General features: G+C 38.8%; 1 protein-coding gene across 2 annotated transcripts in view; it reads left to right on the forward strand.

Annotated features, from left to right (window-relative positions):
• Positions 1-5,011: 5,011 nt before the first annotated feature.
• FYB1 (FYN binding protein 1) overlaps positions 5,012-16,651 on the forward strand; it is a 172,546-nt gene continuing 160,906 nt past the window's right edge. For both annotated transcript variants that reach the window (XM_069555984.1, XM_069555986.1), the window contains exon 1: positions 5,012-5,130. In XM_069555984.1, the coding sequence (XP_069412085.1) occupies positions 5,128-5,130 (3 nt within the window). In that variant the 5' untranslated portion in view covers positions 5,012-5,127. The remainder of the gene's footprint in view (positions 5,131-16,651) is intronic.

Below are 16,651 nucleotides of genomic sequence, written 5' to 3' on the forward strand. Positions count from 1 at the left end.
CAGGATAACAACTCTAGAATGGGATAGTGACCCATTTTCCCCTTTGTCATCTTCTCTGAGTCTATTCATTCCCGAAGCCCATCAACTTATTTTCCAAATCTTCCTGGCTTCACTTTTCTGTTTGGAAGGAAAATGGGAACAAATGAATGAATGGGGAAGGGCAAAAAAGAAAACATCTATTTTCATGTAGGACCTTTTCTTTCTTTTATTCATTAAACTGCAATTGTCATTAACATGTTTTCAAAGATAATGATCAACCCAATGAAGGTGTATATTTTGATGGTGCCAGTTAAATGTTTTCTTAGAGACCCAGTGAGATAAAAGGATTACAAGACTCAGCAGAATCCTACAGAGCTGTGTATTTCTTAGTTGCTTAGCTGTGTCCAACTCTTTGTGACCCCACGGACTGTAGCCCACCAGGCTCCTCTGCACATGGAATTCTCCTGGCAAGAATCCTAGAGTGGGTTGCCATTTCCTTTTCCAGGGGATCCTCCAGACCCAGGGATCAAACCCAGGTGTCTCACGTTGCAGGCAGATTCTCTACCATCTGAACCACCAAGGAAGCCCCTGAAAAACTTTAGGAGTTCCCAAATCTCAGGAGAGGGTAAGATACAAATTATACACAAAATAGGAAAGTCATAAGTAAATTAATATACAACATAGAATTCTTCCAGGGGCTTCCCCGGTGGCACTAGTGATAAAGAACCCATCTGCCAATGAAGGAGAGCTAAGAGGTGCAAGTTCGACCCTGGGTTGGGAAGTTCCCCTGGAGAAGGGCGTGGCAACACACTCTAGGATTCTAGTCTGGAGAATCCCATGGACAGAGAAGCCTGGCAGGACAGGAAGCTTGGTGTGCTGCAATCCATGGGGTCACACAGAGTCGGACACGACTGAAGTGACTTGGCACGCTGTATGACTTTCTTGACAGAAGAGAAGGCATTTTCTGTTTAACCATTTTGTGCTCTAAGCTTGGCCACAATGTTTGTCCTTGAACAGGTCTCAGTAATTAATGATCTTAAGGGAACAAAAGAATGCAGTTCAATGGGAGTCTTTCACTGGGAGTCATAAAGATCAGCCTGAAGCCCTCCATCACCAGATCATGTAAGAGGGACTCTTGAGAGTCCCTTAGACTGTATTCATTGCAAGGACTGATGCTGAAGCTCCAATAATTTGGCCACCTGATGCGGAGTCATTGGTAAAGACTCTGATACTGGGAAAAATTTAAGGCAGGAGTAGAGGGGGATGACAGAGGAGGAGATAGTTGGATGGCATCACTGATTCAATGGACATGAGTTTGAACAAACTCCAAGAGATTGTGAAGGACAGGGAAGCCTGGCGTGCTGCAGTCCTTGGGGTTGCAAAGAGTTGGACATGACTGGGCGACGGAACAACAACAAGAGATGATGATGTTGACCTTTGATGACTCTCGTGACTTCAGCCAACTAAAGCTTGGACTGTTAACTGTCCAAGCCGCTTCATGAATATGTATATACCCTTAACTTGAAACTTCCCCAGTGTTGCTGTTCCAGCTGATACTGCTTTGGGAAAGATCCCTAATGTTCTCCTTGTTGCAAGTAAAAAATCCTTCTTTCTCCTATGCTTTGGCTTGGTGTGTCTTTTGGCTCGACGCTTACCAAGAGGCAAACCCAGTTTTCAGGTAATGATCCTATTGAAATATAAAATTTCTCTTTCTATTGAAAGAGAAATTGATTTTTCACTGGTGTAACATGTTATTTCTTCCCAGTGCATGGATATTCTGAAAGGGTTAAGGCCTCCTTTCATCAAAAATAGAAAGTACAAGAGTGAAAAAAAAATTTATTTTCAAAACAAAAAGTGAAAGAGAAATAAACCAAATCAAGGAGCTACCCATTTCCTCCTGCACAATTTTTTAAAGCACACTTATTCTTATCCTGCTTTTTTCCTGTTACTTTTCATTTGGCTACTCCATATCTCCACACACAGGGAGACTTGAACTTCCTCGAATTTCTTTGAATCTATTTTGTGAGTTTGAGTTGTTCTTTCCTGGCAAGGTTCAAATGCGTGTTGATAAAAGGAGACAAGTTTACAAAATAATGAAGTTTCAGCTGACCAGTTGCCTAATTTGGAAATTTAAGGGATCACTGAACATTTCTGTGCTTTCATTTCATCATCAAAAAGCACCAATATAGTGATTACCTCCTAGTATTTGAAGATATTTTAGCCAAGAGTTCTCCTACAGCTTCCCAGAAATGATGGGCTTCAAGAAAGGCTGTGCACATGCATAATTAGTGTGCAAACTACATACTGCTTTTATCAGATTCTGAAAGGAACCCATAAGCCAAAAAAGCTTTAAAAAGAGTAAAAGCTACTCTATGCTCTTAGGGTGACAGAAGGAAGTACAAAAATTAATTCACACTGGAGGAATTTCAGAACTGGTTAGGGAGCCAAACAACGCAGCCAATACAATGGAAGCGCCATAAAAGGCAAACATCAGAGAGCTTCATTTCCAGGTTCACTCTGCAGGAATCCAGGAAAAAGGGGAGATGAATGAGCCAGCAGCAGAGAAAGCTTCCTGGAAGAGGTGAGACTCAACATCCTCTTGTTCTATCTCAGGGGTCTCGTCCAGTCCTGTGAATGTTGAGCACGTAAAGTGGATGGTCATTTGTTTCTTTTCTAAAATGTTAGCCATTCAGGTTACAAAGCTGAAATCAATCATGTAAGAGTTTCTAAGTATTTCTTACCCTCTATGCTAACAACTTCAACCATGCTCCTTTTAAAACCTGATAGATACAACAACAACAGTGTTTTTAAATAAGGAGCATAAGCAGTGTGACTTACATTGTTATTAGTGGTCCCTTCCCCCATCTTGTAAACTGACTTAAAAAAAAAGAAGCTGGATTTGCCAGCCCCTCCACCCCCGACTTTGTCTCTGAGCCTCACAGTCTCCATCTAGCTGTCACTTTGTACCAGGGAGACAGCTTAATTTTACCACTGCCTGAACATAAATAGTTCTCCAGAATGCAAATTTATGAAAAGAGATTTGAAGAATTATAACCACATTTGCATTCTCTAAGGTACTTCACCCTTCTGCTAGCAGGAATGATTTCAGTGCCTATACCACAAAAAAAAAAAAAAAAAAAAAACCTTTATCTTCTTCAGATGGTATCACTATATTGTGTCAGCTTTCTTGCATTTCCTGTTTCATCTTCCTGCTCAAGGATTTGCATACTTAATTGACTTCACAGGAAATGTACTCACATAGGTGATAATTGAAATACATGTTTTTTGAAGTAAAATGATTATGCTCCAAAAACTAAAAACTTATTGGTGTATTATGAGCTATGGATGGGAACTTTAGCCTGTTTCTTCTTAGCCAAAATACCTTTCTTAAATATACTACATTTAGAAATATTAAATAAACACAAACTGAAATGGAACTCAAATGAATAAATTGAAACTCAGTGTTCATTTAACCAGAGACTTGTACTACACTGTGACTGGAGATTGCTCAGTTTTTGTTTATCATGTGATTTTTGTACAACTGACTGGCCCAGAGAGAAAAGTCATGGAATGATCAAGAAAAAATAATTATTACGTAGTGCATGGTGAAAATAGGTTGATAAACTTAGTAGTAAACAGTGTCAGGGTATCAGGATTATTTCCACTGGCAAATCTTGCCTGCTAATCTGTTTGTCATCTCCCTAGTATGTCACTTGCTCCTCCTTTTAGAGCCCAGGCTTGCCTGTACCTTGAAACTACCTGGGGAACTGTATTAAAAAACACTGATGCCTGGGGCTCAAAACTAGAGATCTTTATTTAATGGTCTCGGGTTAAACCTGAAAACTTGGATTTTTTAAAATTTCCCAGGTGATTTTAATGGGCTGCCAGGTGAAAAGCTTCTGCTTTAGAACCTAATTTGTAGTATTTCAACAGATAGTGGATGAGAGGCTTCCTGGTTATGCTAAAGAATGTCTCCATTTCAAGGTCTTCTGGCAATGTCTTATTGTCTAAAAAAAAATGCCTAGTTTTCTCATACCTGTCTTGCCTTGATCTTCCTCCTCTATTCATTCATTGAGTACTTACGATGTGCCAGGGACAGTATAATTTCTGACTACTCTCCTAGCTCCTGAGTATCCTCAAGCCCCATTTTAAAAACACCTACAGTTTCAAGGCAATCTCAAATTCCTTTCTACCTCTGGGAACTGACCCCTGCTCTGCCTTTCTGTCTTGTCCTAGCAATGGTTCTATCCATATTTCTACCCACATCTCAATTTTGAAAAACATTTTTGTTTAATAAATAAATAAAAGGAAATATCCACTTACTAAAGAATTTTTATTGTCATGATAGTAATTACTATTAGTTCAGGATCAAACAAAAAAAATTGACGCCCCTCTTCTAGGTTAACGTGATAATATACACAAGATCTAGAAATTTGCAACCCCAAATTAAGATGTCAGTTGCTAACAAATATTACCAAAAAATTAACGCATGAACCTAGACTGTTATGTACTTTATGTTTTTAATGAAATGAATAACATCCTATGATAAGGTTAAAACATATTCTGCATTTAAATATTGATGAGATAGATTTAAATGCATTGAAATTGATGATTAAAATTATCGTTATAATTTTGTTCTTTTTAAGATTATAGTTGTTTTAAACAAGTATTATATACTCAAAATTGAAAAGTCAAAAAGTCGGCAAAGTACAAAACAAGGATTATTTATAATAATAAATATTATTATTTATTCACCACCGAAGTCAACCACTGTTAACATGTTAATATGAATCCTCTACAAACTCATTTTATATATAAAATGGGTTAATAACATACACAGAATTTACTATTCAGACACTTTAAAAAAACTTCTGTGTCAATCTTTAAGACTTCAAAGCTCTACCTGTAGCTGTTTTCATATCAATCAGTAAGGCATAGTAACTGGATAAACCTGGCCAGTTACACAAATGTTCTGAGGGCTGAGATAACATGCAAATAAACCTTATATATCAATGTGTGAAAACTGGACAGACCACAGGGTTCAAAAAAGGAAGTACCGTCTGCATAGCTAACTTGCACATTCACTGTCCGAGTTACAGCATCTTCGGAGTCGCTGTGTGCCACGCACATCAACTCGTTCATAGAAAAATGGTAAGTAATAGATTTTATGACTCTCCTTGATCTCCTAGCAAACATCTGATCTTTTCTACATCGAGCAGAGAGGGCCGGGTGTGCCTTACGGGCAGGTCCTCTGAGCCTCTGGAATTTTTGCTTATCTCATCTTCGTTCCCTTTGTTAATAAAGTTGCTAAGGCATTATTATACCAGTTGAGAGCCTGTGGCCGCAGGAGTTCCCTTTTCTGATTCTGGCCTCTGAACAGGGGAAGAGTTACGCCTTAAAGAAAGGAAAGCTACATTCTTTGTCTTTGCTTCTTAAGATGGTTGGTTTAGAACCACAGTGCAATCAAGTTTCCTTTCATGAGCACTTTAGAAACCTGAAGAAAACTCCAGCGATATACATTGGGCAATATCGCTGAAGACGAGGGTAGTTTTGACAACATAGTGAAGTTTTACAAGAGGAGTTCTTTTGTTTAGAAAAATGCAGTTTAGGGGATTTCTCTGGTGGTCCAGTTGTAAAGACTACGCACTTCTAGGTGCATGTTCAATCCCTGGTCTGGGAACGAAGAGCCCACATGTTCCTACAACATGGACAAAAACTAAAATTTAAAAAAAGAAAGAGAAAAAAAAATGAATTTTATTATTTTAGTTAAGAGAAGCAAACAAAATCCAAATAGTCCAAATCTTAGGGACAGTTTGTGTTCCAAAGTTAATAGAAAATCCTTATGTGGAGCACGCTTAAAATCATGACTGGGTTCCCAGTGTACTATAAAAACTAGCTTAACCCATAGTGAACCTAAACAATAGCACTAATATTCTGCTAGTTTCCTATTATTTCTCTGTGTAATTGACTGTGTTCTCATACATGTGGTGTTCTTAGATGCCCAAAGTCCAGAAGAGAGATAACTTTTTAATTCCACACGACTTTCCCCAACTCTCCAGCTTGTACAAGACTAGAAATTTGTTACCCCTTCTCTCCTTATGGAGAAGGAAACGGCAACCCACTCCAGTATTCTTGCCTAGAGAATTCCATGGACAGAGGAGCCTGGTGGGCTACAGTCCATGGGATCAGAGTTGAACATGATTTTGTGACTGAGAAATCTCTTCTTATAGAGAAGATGACGGCCTTTGCCACCTCCCAGTGGGAAAATGGGGACAAGGCGATGATCCCTACAGGTACTTGGTGGGGGTAGAGAGTGCACTCTGTAGGCACTGGAATGAACAGGGTAAAGAATTCATGGCATGAGTTTGTAGTCTGAAATCTTATGAGCCAAAATGGGGAAAGTACAGAGGTGGCTCAGATGGTAAAGAATCTGCCTGCAATGCAAGAGACCTGGGTTTGATCCCTACCCACTTCAGTATTCTTGCCTGGGAAATGCTATGGACAGAGGAGCCTGGTGGGCTTCAGTCCATGGGGTTGCAAAGAGTCAGATACTACTGAACGACTATCACTAATGTTTCCAAACTCCGCCTGCAGATCTAGGATTCTTAGAAAAGATCTTGATGTTAATTGCCATATTCTCTTCAAAAATAAGTGAGGGCATTGTGATTTACAGGGTTATTTGAATTTTCTTAGGGAACACAAGACAGCAATAGAAGAAAAAAAGAAAGGTTTAATTGGATAGTGTGTTTAATGTCCTACATAATGTTTTCTTAAGAGAGCACAATCTTATTGTAAAAGTAACACATTATTAAAGAAAATTTCTTAGAAATATAGACATGCGGAAATGACACAATACATATTTTCTATAGTTCTATCACCTGGGGCAATCATTGCTAAATTAGTATAGATCCTTCTAGAATTTTGTCATTTAAAATGTATTTTATAAATATAATTTTTTATAAGTACTATCATACTTTATAAACCATTCCCTTATCTGCTTTCTAATTTAAAATATCTTGAATAATATCTGAGTTATGAAACCATTTTAATAATGAATCATTTTTAGTGACTGCATTGTATTCTGTAATTTATTTTAATCGGTTCCATATAGTTGGACATTGAGATTGTTTTTTGTTTTATTTTACTTTCTTTACAGTCATACAGATAAGACTATCACAAACATTCATTTACATTTGTTGCCTAATTATTTTCCATTGCAAGAAATGCTAAAAGAATAGGTAGATTAAAAAAAAAAACATATATTTCGACTTTTAACCAAGTTACCCTCTTGTAAAGCAACATATTTTAATTTTACCTACTATATAGTGAGGGCTTCCCTAGTGACTCAGTGGTAAAGAATCTGCCTGCCAATGCTGGAGATGCAGGTTCAATCCCTGGGTCAGGAAGATCCCCTGTAGAAGGAAATGGCAATCCACTCCAGTATTCTTGCCTGGGAAATCCCATGGACAGAGAAACCTGATGGGCTACAGTCCATGGAGCTGCAAACGAGTTGGACACAACTTAGCAACTAAACAACAAAACTGTATAGTGTCATGGTGCATGAATTTCCCAGTTGCAATAAGCTATATGATGCCTATCTTTGTAGCTTATCAAGGTTTTACTTGAAAAGGAAGTAGATTTCCTTTAGTTTCTCTCTCCCCAACATTGCCTCTGACATTCTATAACAAGTTGCAGAAAGGCAGGTAGCATATAAAAGGAAGGAAAAAACTCTTCTACTTTTTCTCCTTGGGAGACGTCATAGATCAGTCAAAGACTGTATTTCTATCTACTCATTCTCTGCTTTCTAGTTGCATGGTTTTTTCATAAGTCACTTAAGCTCTGAGTTTGTTTCTTTATCCAAAAATGATGAAGATGATTATGACAGTATCTTGAAAGGTTGTTTTGAAGAGTAAATAAGATTGCAATTATAAAGCACCCATTAAAGTGCAGGCAGCCGCCAGACACTGAACGAATATTGGATTCTTTCTTTCCAGCCCCAAATAAATGATTTCCTAAGGAGGTATAACGACTCCTAGTGAACACAGGAAGATAATAATAATGGCCATTAACGTTTGTGAGCCTTGGCATGAAAAAGTAGTGAAAGCATTAGTCACTCAGTCATGTCCAACTCTTTGTGACCCCATAGACTATAGCCCACCAGGCTCCTCTGCCCATGGATTTCTGCAGGCAAGAATACTGGAGTTGGTTGCCATTCCCTTCTCCAGGGGATCTTCCCAACCCAGGGATCAAATACAGGTCTCCTGCATTGCAGCTAGATTCTTTACCATCTGAGCCACCAGGGAAGCCCAAGCCTTGGCATCCACCATCTCATTAAATCCCTAACAGTTCAGTTCAGTTCAGTTGCTCAGTCATGTCCGACTCTTTGTAACCCAATAGACTGCAGCATGCCAGGCCTCCCTGTCCATCACCATCTCCCGGAGTTTACTCAAACTCATGTCCATTGAGTTGGTGATGCCATCCAACCATCTCATCCTCTATCCTCCCCTTCTCCTCCCGCCTTCAATCTTTCCCAGCATCAAGGCCTTTTCAAATGAGTCAGTTCTTCATATCAGGTAGCCAAAGTATTGGAGTTTCAGCTTGAGCATCAGTCCTTCCAATGAATATTCAGGACTGATTTCCTTTAGGATGGACTGGTTGGATCTCCTTGCAGTCCAAGGGACTCTCAAGAGTCTTCTCCAACACCACAGTTCAAAAGCATCAATACTTCAGTGCTCAGCTTTCTTTATTGTCCAATTCTCATATCCATACATGACCACTGGAAAAACCATAGCCTTGACTAGACGGACCTTTGTTCGCAAAGTAATATCTCTGCTTTTGAATATGCTGTCTAGGTTGGTCATAACTTTCCTTCCAAGGAGCAAGCGCCTTTTAATTTCATGGCTGCAGTCATCATCTGCAGTGACTTTGGAGCCCCCCCCCCCCAAAATAAAGTCTGACAGTGTTTCCACTGTTTCCCCATCTATTTGCCATGAAGTGATGGGACCAGATGCCATGATCTTAGTTTTCTGAATGTTGAGTTTTAAGCCAACTTTTTCACTCTCCTCTCTCACTTTCATCAAGAGGCTCTTTAGTTCTTCTTCACTTTCTGCCATAAAATCCCTATCACCTCCTTGCAAACAGTTACTGCTATTGTTCCTGTTCTCTATCTGAGAAAACTGACTCTTGGGAAGGATGACTCCCTTACTCACAGCCACACAGCTGCTGAATACTGGGACTGGAATTTGAGCACAATTCTGTCTGCTCTCAAGGCCTGAGCTTTTCTGTATTATGCTGCTGAGGGAAAGTAGGTACCAAGAAAGATAGTGGTTTAAGAAAAGCCCGGGATTGGTTTTTAGAAGTGCCAAGGACCTTTTCTGAGGCTGGTGACCACGTCTGTTAGATCTGGGAGGCATTGCTTGTAACTTCTGCTAGTACCATTATGAATTATCTTATTTTCAGAATGATCACTTTACAGAAATCTTGTAGAGCTGTTGGGGTGGGAGACTGAAAGGGTCACTGGCTTTGCGGCTCTCCACCCCAGGGCTCAGAAAAAGGGATTCAATGATTAAATACTTAGCCTTTCTCTAAGCTCTCTGTTACTGGTGTAACTAAGCCTGCCTCTTCCAGGTTGAGTGCCGGAAGTGGGTATTAGAAAGTGGAACCACACGGTGGCCCATGTGGTTATTGAGAAATTCACCTGTTATCACCCTCTTCCTATAACTTATTTGTAGAGGAACTGTAGAAACTTATGGGAATTAGGTGGGAAAGTACATGGGGTTTTGTGAGGACAAGGACATAAGCTATAATGAATGATGGATTTCAGCTACCTGGTGGCAAGGAGTGCTGGCTTTGCAGTGGGATCTTGACTTGGTCTTGCCAGCTCTTTCTCAAGTTGCTTAGTAAGAGTAGAGGATTGGCTATGGCTTCCTTGATGTTCTTTATAATATGATTCTACATTTTAGAAGCAGAAGGACAAAAAAGTAAGATTCTACTTCTCAAATATCTGATCTTGTGGAAATTAACTTAATCTGAAACTTTAAACAAATTATCTCACTTCACAGCCTGAAATGGAAATAATAGAATGATAACTGTCCACATGACAAATACTTTTAGGCACACTTCAAGTTGTAGATTTCCTGAAAAAGAATGAGAAGAAAATAGTGAATCATGAACAAATTTTTGTATGTTCACAGTCAGTGAGGGGAAACATCTTTTACCAATAAACCTTAGAATGTTTAAGAAATGAAGTATAAAATTGGTTTGAGGGTTTCATTAGTTTGTTTTGCTCCTTTCAGTCAGCTTGCAATTTGCATGTGAGCTACTTACAGAAGAAATGTGTTATCACTCTGTATTTAATGAAGGCTTATTGAGCCCTTGTTCCTTGTTGGGCTCTGCTGGACAAGAATGCAGGGCGAAAAAGATGGTGAGGGCCTGACTTCTTGGAGCTCACACTGAATGTGGTGGATATAACTTTAACACACATCTGAATATCCTGAAGGGTCAGAGATGGAGCCTGGAAATTTGCATTTCTAGTTGATATTTTCAGGTGATGCTGATGCTGCTAATTCAGGGACCACACTTGGGGACCACTGTTCCCTGAAAGATGGAAAGCTAATTCAAGTAAAGTCAAGTGAAAATGTTAGTTGCTCAGTCGTTTCTAACTCTTTGTGACCCCATAAACTGTAGCCTACCAGGCTCCTCTGTCCATGGAATTCTCCAGGCAAGAATACTGGAGTGAGTAGTCGTTCCAGGGGATCTTCTCGACCCAGGGATCAAACCCAGGTCTCCTGCATTGCAGACAGATTCTTCACCATCTGAGCCACCAATTAGAGTAAGCATGTAAGTAAAATACCAGGTAGTGAGCTCTGAAGGAGATAAATAAGGAGCTGAGACAGAACATAAGAAGGAAACATCCTCTTTAGACACCAGTCTGGTCTTTGATGCAGTGATGTTTAAACTAAAGCCCTGGTTCTCAATCCTGGTTGTACATTGAAATCACGTGAGTACCTTATAAATCATACCTATTCTCAAGGCTCCAGCCTAGACTGGTTAAATCAAAACCTTAATGTATAAAGTGGGGCCTGGTACAGGTTGAGAATTATGGCACCGAAGACTGAGAATAAGCTGGGCACAGGGAATGTGGCAGTAAAGACCATTTCAGGCACAGGGAATGGCAGGTACAAAAGACAAGAGGCAGGAGAGAGCTTGGATCTAAAAGAACACATGAAGCAGGAGGAGAGGAGAGGGGCAAAGAGGTGGCTTCTAGCAAGAGGCAACTGTCACATGTTGCTGGGTTTCCAGGGCCATGACAATGAATTTGATCATCTTTCGTTCCCCTCCAGCAGCCACTGAAGACTCCCAAGCAAAGGAGTCCGTGTCATTGTCCAATTCACATTTTGAGAGAGGGCTTTTTCTGAACCGATGCACATCCTTTCCGGATGTCCCTGACCATGACAGGGGGCTTCATTAATTTAACTTTTCAAATTGACTTCAGAAAGTCAATACTGACTTTTTCTCCTTCATCCTTTAAAACTGTGAGCCCCAGATTTAAACACAAACAAGAGTTTAAACTGTGAAGCATTTCTGAGGGGAATTAGTTTGTGACCCCACAAATAATTGGAGGGGATGCAATGGAGGCTCAATTGAGAGCTGGTATCCCAGGCAACTTAGAGAATGAAATCTGAGCTACAAAAATCCCTCTGGGAACTAGGGTTCCTACCCAGGTCTTTCATGGAGAGGGAGAGCAGTGGTTCTTGTCTTTATCATGTAAGTTGGAGGGGGTCAGTCACGGTTCTGAATGACGGGCTACTGTCCCCAAATAGAAGTCCACATATCTCCACACACTCCCTTCACATGCACGCCTACTCTCTACTCTTAATCTGTATATCCTCTGCTTCTGCAAAACGGACTACCTCCCTTTTGCTGCAAGATCTGTACCAATGTGTTAAAAAAAAAAACTCTGTTATGACAAGTTTTGAGCCAAGACTGAAAAGTTCAAATTATATGAGATCTCATTCATGCACAGGTCAATGCACGGAGGAGGAAATGAGAGGCACTTTACAGCACATTTGCGCAGACGCTAAATGCTCAGCAGCCTTGCTCTTGAAGCAAATGGGTGGGGGCTCCAGCTCCGGGTTTGGTAGCTTCAATATAATATCATTTCCCTAATTCTTGGAGATGCATTTCATCTGACCTTTCTTTCCTCCTATACCCTTCTCTTCTTAAAATACTGTAGCATGTTAGCAAACAGCGTGACAAATGTTCACATACTCACACCCAGAGTTCATGCATATTATTGTACCATTTTGTCACATTATTGCCATTTTGCCATCTTTTCAAAAAATAAAAAAGGCAAAGTTGAAGCCCTCATTTCACCCTCCCCAGTTCCATGCCCCTCCCTCTACAGGTAGAGGAATGTCGACTCTGAGAGTGACACCTCACCTTCCCTAACATGTTTTTATATTTTTATTTAATCTGCCTGTATCCATAAGATACCAAATAAGAGTGACTGCCCACTTTGCTTTTCTATGATTTCTGCATTTGCATTCTTTTATCTTGACATTGGTATGTTTTCAGTATATATGCATTTGGACACATGCAGCTCTAATTCCACCTATTTTATTTCTGTGTAATTATATTATTTATTTAGTCATCTATTATCCAATGTTGAATTTGTTGTCATTATTTTCCATCTCAAACACTACTAGAATAAATATTCTTTTGCATAAGGGATCTGGGCACCTTTAAATTTACTGAATTTAGCAAAATTTTCTCTGAAATCATTGTAACAATTTATCTCTTGCTCATCTTTTATGAGATTTCCCATTTCTCTACATCATCCCTAAAACTTGGTATTGCCAGATTTACTGATAAAGTTTTGAGAATGTATTATTATATGCAAAATGTTATTCATTTAAAAATTTTTAAATTGAACTATACTTGATTTACAATACTGTTGTTTCAGGTGTGCAGCACAGTGATATATCTATATATAGTCTTTTTCAGATTGCTTTACACTATAGGTCATCTCAAGATATTGCATATAGTTCCCTGTGCTATATGGTAAATCCTTATTGTCTATCAATTTTATACATAGTGGTGTATATCTGTTCATCCCAAATTCCTAGTTTATTTCTTCCCCTCCTTTCCCCTTATGGTAACCATAAGTTTGCTTTCTATGTCTGTGAGGATGTTTTGTAAATAAGTTGATTTGCATTATTTTTTTACATTTCACATGTAAGTGACATCATATAATAATTGCCTTTCTTTCACTAACTTACTTCACTTAGTATAATAATCTCTAGGTCCATCCATGTAAAATGGCATGTAAATGGCATTGTTTAATTCTGTTTTGTTACTAATATTCTATTAAATATAAATATAAATATAAATACAGATATATCACATCTTCATTGTTGACTCATCTGTCCATAGACATTTATGCTGTTCCCATGTCTTGACTATTGTAAATAGTGCTACTAAGAACAGTGGTTTTCATGCGTGCTTTTTTTTTGTTTTGTTTAAGTCTTTGATTTATATAATTATATAAAAATGTATATAATTCTCTTATTCAGTTTTCTATTTGACTCTTAAGATAGCCTCAAACGAAACCGATACATGTGACCTCTGAAAGCTGATTGAAAGTGTTGATCATTTAACCAGATCTCAGGGTTGTATTCTAATTTGGGTGCTTTTTTAAAATATATATATATTTTTTAATTTAAATTTATTTATTTTAATTGAAGGCTAATTACTTTACAATACTGTATTGGTTATGCGTGCTTTTTTAATTAGAGTTTTTGTCTTTTCTGGATATTTGCCCAGGAATGGGGCTGCTGGACGATATGGTAACTCTATTTTTTGTTTTTAAAGAAAACTCCATACTGTTTTTCATAGTGGCAGCACCAGCACCGTAGGAGGGTTTGCTTTTCTCCACCCCCTTTCCAGCCTGCTTTATTTGTAGACCCTTTTTCTTTCCTTTTATTTATTTACCCTGGCTGTGCTCTGTCGTCGTTGCTATGTGCAGGCTTTCTCTATTCGTGGTGCACATACCTCTCTAGTTGTGTCTCTCAGGCTTAGTTGCCCTGTGGTATGTGAGATCTTAGATCCCTGACCAGGGATCAAACTTGTGTCTCCTGCATTAGAAGGTGGATTCTCAACCACTGGACCACCAGAGAACTCCCCTGTAGACTTGATGATGGCCATTCTGATCAGTATGAGGTGATTCCTCATTATAGTTTTGATATGGATTTCTTTAATAATCATTGATATTGAGCATCTTTTCACATGCTTGTTGGTCATCTGAACATCTTCTTTGGGGAAATGTCTGTTTAGGCCTTCTGCTCATTTTTTGATTGAATTGTTAATTTTTTTATACTGACTTGTATGAGCTGTCTGTATATTTTGGAAAGTAAACTCTTGTTGGCATAGCAAAACTCATTTTTGTTTCAATTTTCCTGATTACTACCAAGATGGAACATGTTTCTGTAAGTTTATTGACCATTCAGGTAACCTATTCTGTAAATTCTCATGTGCTTTGTTCATTTCCTATGGATTATCTTTTCATGTTGATTTATAGCAATTCCTTATATATTCTAGGGATTAACTCTATGTCATTTATGAAGGGAACCTGTTGGTCACGCAGTCATGTCCAACTCTTTGCAAACCTACTGACTCACTGTAGCCTGCCAGGCTCCTCTGTCCATGGACTCTCCCAGGCAAAAATACTGGAGTAGGTTGCCATTTCCTTCTCCAGGAGATCTTCCCAATCCAGGTGTTGGGTCTCCTATATTGCAGGCAGATTCTTTACCATCTGAGCCACCAGGGAAGCTCATGTCAGTTATATGCATTGCTAATTTTATGCTTTGAATCCATGGCTTTTTTATTTTATTTTTAGTGTCGCTGTTTTATACGCAAATTTTAAATCTAATGCTGTCAAATTTTAAAATAAGTCTATCAGTTCTGCTTTGATGTCAGTTTTAAACAGTTATTCCCTACTCTCAAATATTAAAGCTATTTTCCTCAACTTTCCTCTAAATATTTTAAAGATTTTATTTTCACCTTTAGGTCTTAATAATCAGGTCTTTATACCTGTGGATAACTGATTATCAGGTACTCTCTAGTTCAGTCTCTTTTTCCACCTACTTCCTTCTGTTGCTTCCTTTGTCCTATGTCCAGTTCCCATATATGTGTGACTCTGTTTCTAAGCTCTTAACTCTCATATATTGTTCGATCTGTATACTTCATAAAACTCTGTATATAGCATTATTCCTCACATCTTACTCTTGGGCTCTGGATTCACATATCTTCTTACCCAAGTACACTTGCTCTAACTTATTGTTTAACAATTTCTACTGCTATTTAGTATTTCTGTTATTATTCTCTCAAACACAACAAAATCTTAATACAGTGCAATTACCCATTGAATATAAACTTCCAATCCAATTCCTAGTTCTTAACACTTTTACTTGGAAGAAATGTACTCCACTTTTACTCACATTTAATCAGCCAGAATAAATTGCATAGTCATGCCTCAGCTAAAAAGGATAGAGATGTAGGGATGTATAATATTTATGCATTCAGGGTAATGGCAGTAATACCCATTTGAAAGAGGAATAATATTATATACTACAATGTATATTGAGTTTTGTATGACTGAAAACTGTTTCATTTAAATTTCAATCTTAAATGATAGCTTCAGTTCAGTTCAGTTCAGTCGCTCAGTCGTGTCCAACTCTTTGCGACCCCATGAATCACAGCCATACATAAATATTCTAAATTGATATTACTTTTCCTCAGCACTTTACAGACTTACCTCACTGACTTCCAGTGTTGCTGAATCATGTGCTGCTGCTGCTGCTGCTGCTGCTAAGTCGCTTCAGTCGTGTCCAACTCTGTGCGATCCCATAGACGGCAGCCCACCAGGCTCCCCTGTCCCTGGGATTCTCCAGGCAAGAACACTGGAGTGGGTTGCCATTTCCTTCTCCAATGCATGAAAGTGAAAAGTGAAAGTGAAGTCGCTCAGTCATGTCTGACTCTTAGCGACCCCATGGACTGCAGCCTACCAGGCTCCTCCGTCCATGGGATTTTCCAGGCAAGAGCACTGGAGTGGGGTGACATTGCCTTCTCCGGAATCATATGCTATGTAAGTCTAATTGTCTTACCCTGTAGGTAAAATTCTGTCATTCCTTTCAAGACGTTTCTTTGTCTTTATGTTTCATAGCTTTACTGTGCTTCGTAGACATGTGAATTGATTTTTATTTATCCTTCCTGATACTCAGAGTTGCAAGTTGGAGCAAGGATCTACAATATTTCTGTCAAGAGCCAACAGTAAATATTTTTAGGTTTTGTGGTCTCTGTTTCAACTATTCAGCTCTATCATTGTAGCATGAAAGCAGCTGAAGACAATGCATAAACAAATGACTGTGGCTGCATTCCAATAAAACTTTATTCACAAACATTGGTGGCAGGCTGGCTTTGGTCCATGGGCTATAGTTGTCAACCCCTGATGCAAAGCCTAATGATTTTCTTTAACTCTATAAGATTCTAACCTATTATTTCTTCAAAAACTATTACTCTGTCATTTCCTCCTTCCTAGTTTTTTTTTTTTTTTTTTCTCTAGCATCCCTGTTACTCTAGTGAAAGCTGGATAGATTCAATCTATCCTATGTGA

This window comes from Ovis canadensis, chromosome 16 (genome assembly GCF_042477335.2).
Source record: "Ovis canadensis isolate MfBH-ARS-UI-01 breed Bighorn chromosome 16, ARS-UI_OviCan_v2, whole genome shotgun sequence".
In the NCBI taxonomy this organism is placed as follows: Eukaryota; Metazoa; Chordata; class Mammalia; order Artiodactyla; family Bovidae; genus Ovis; species Ovis canadensis.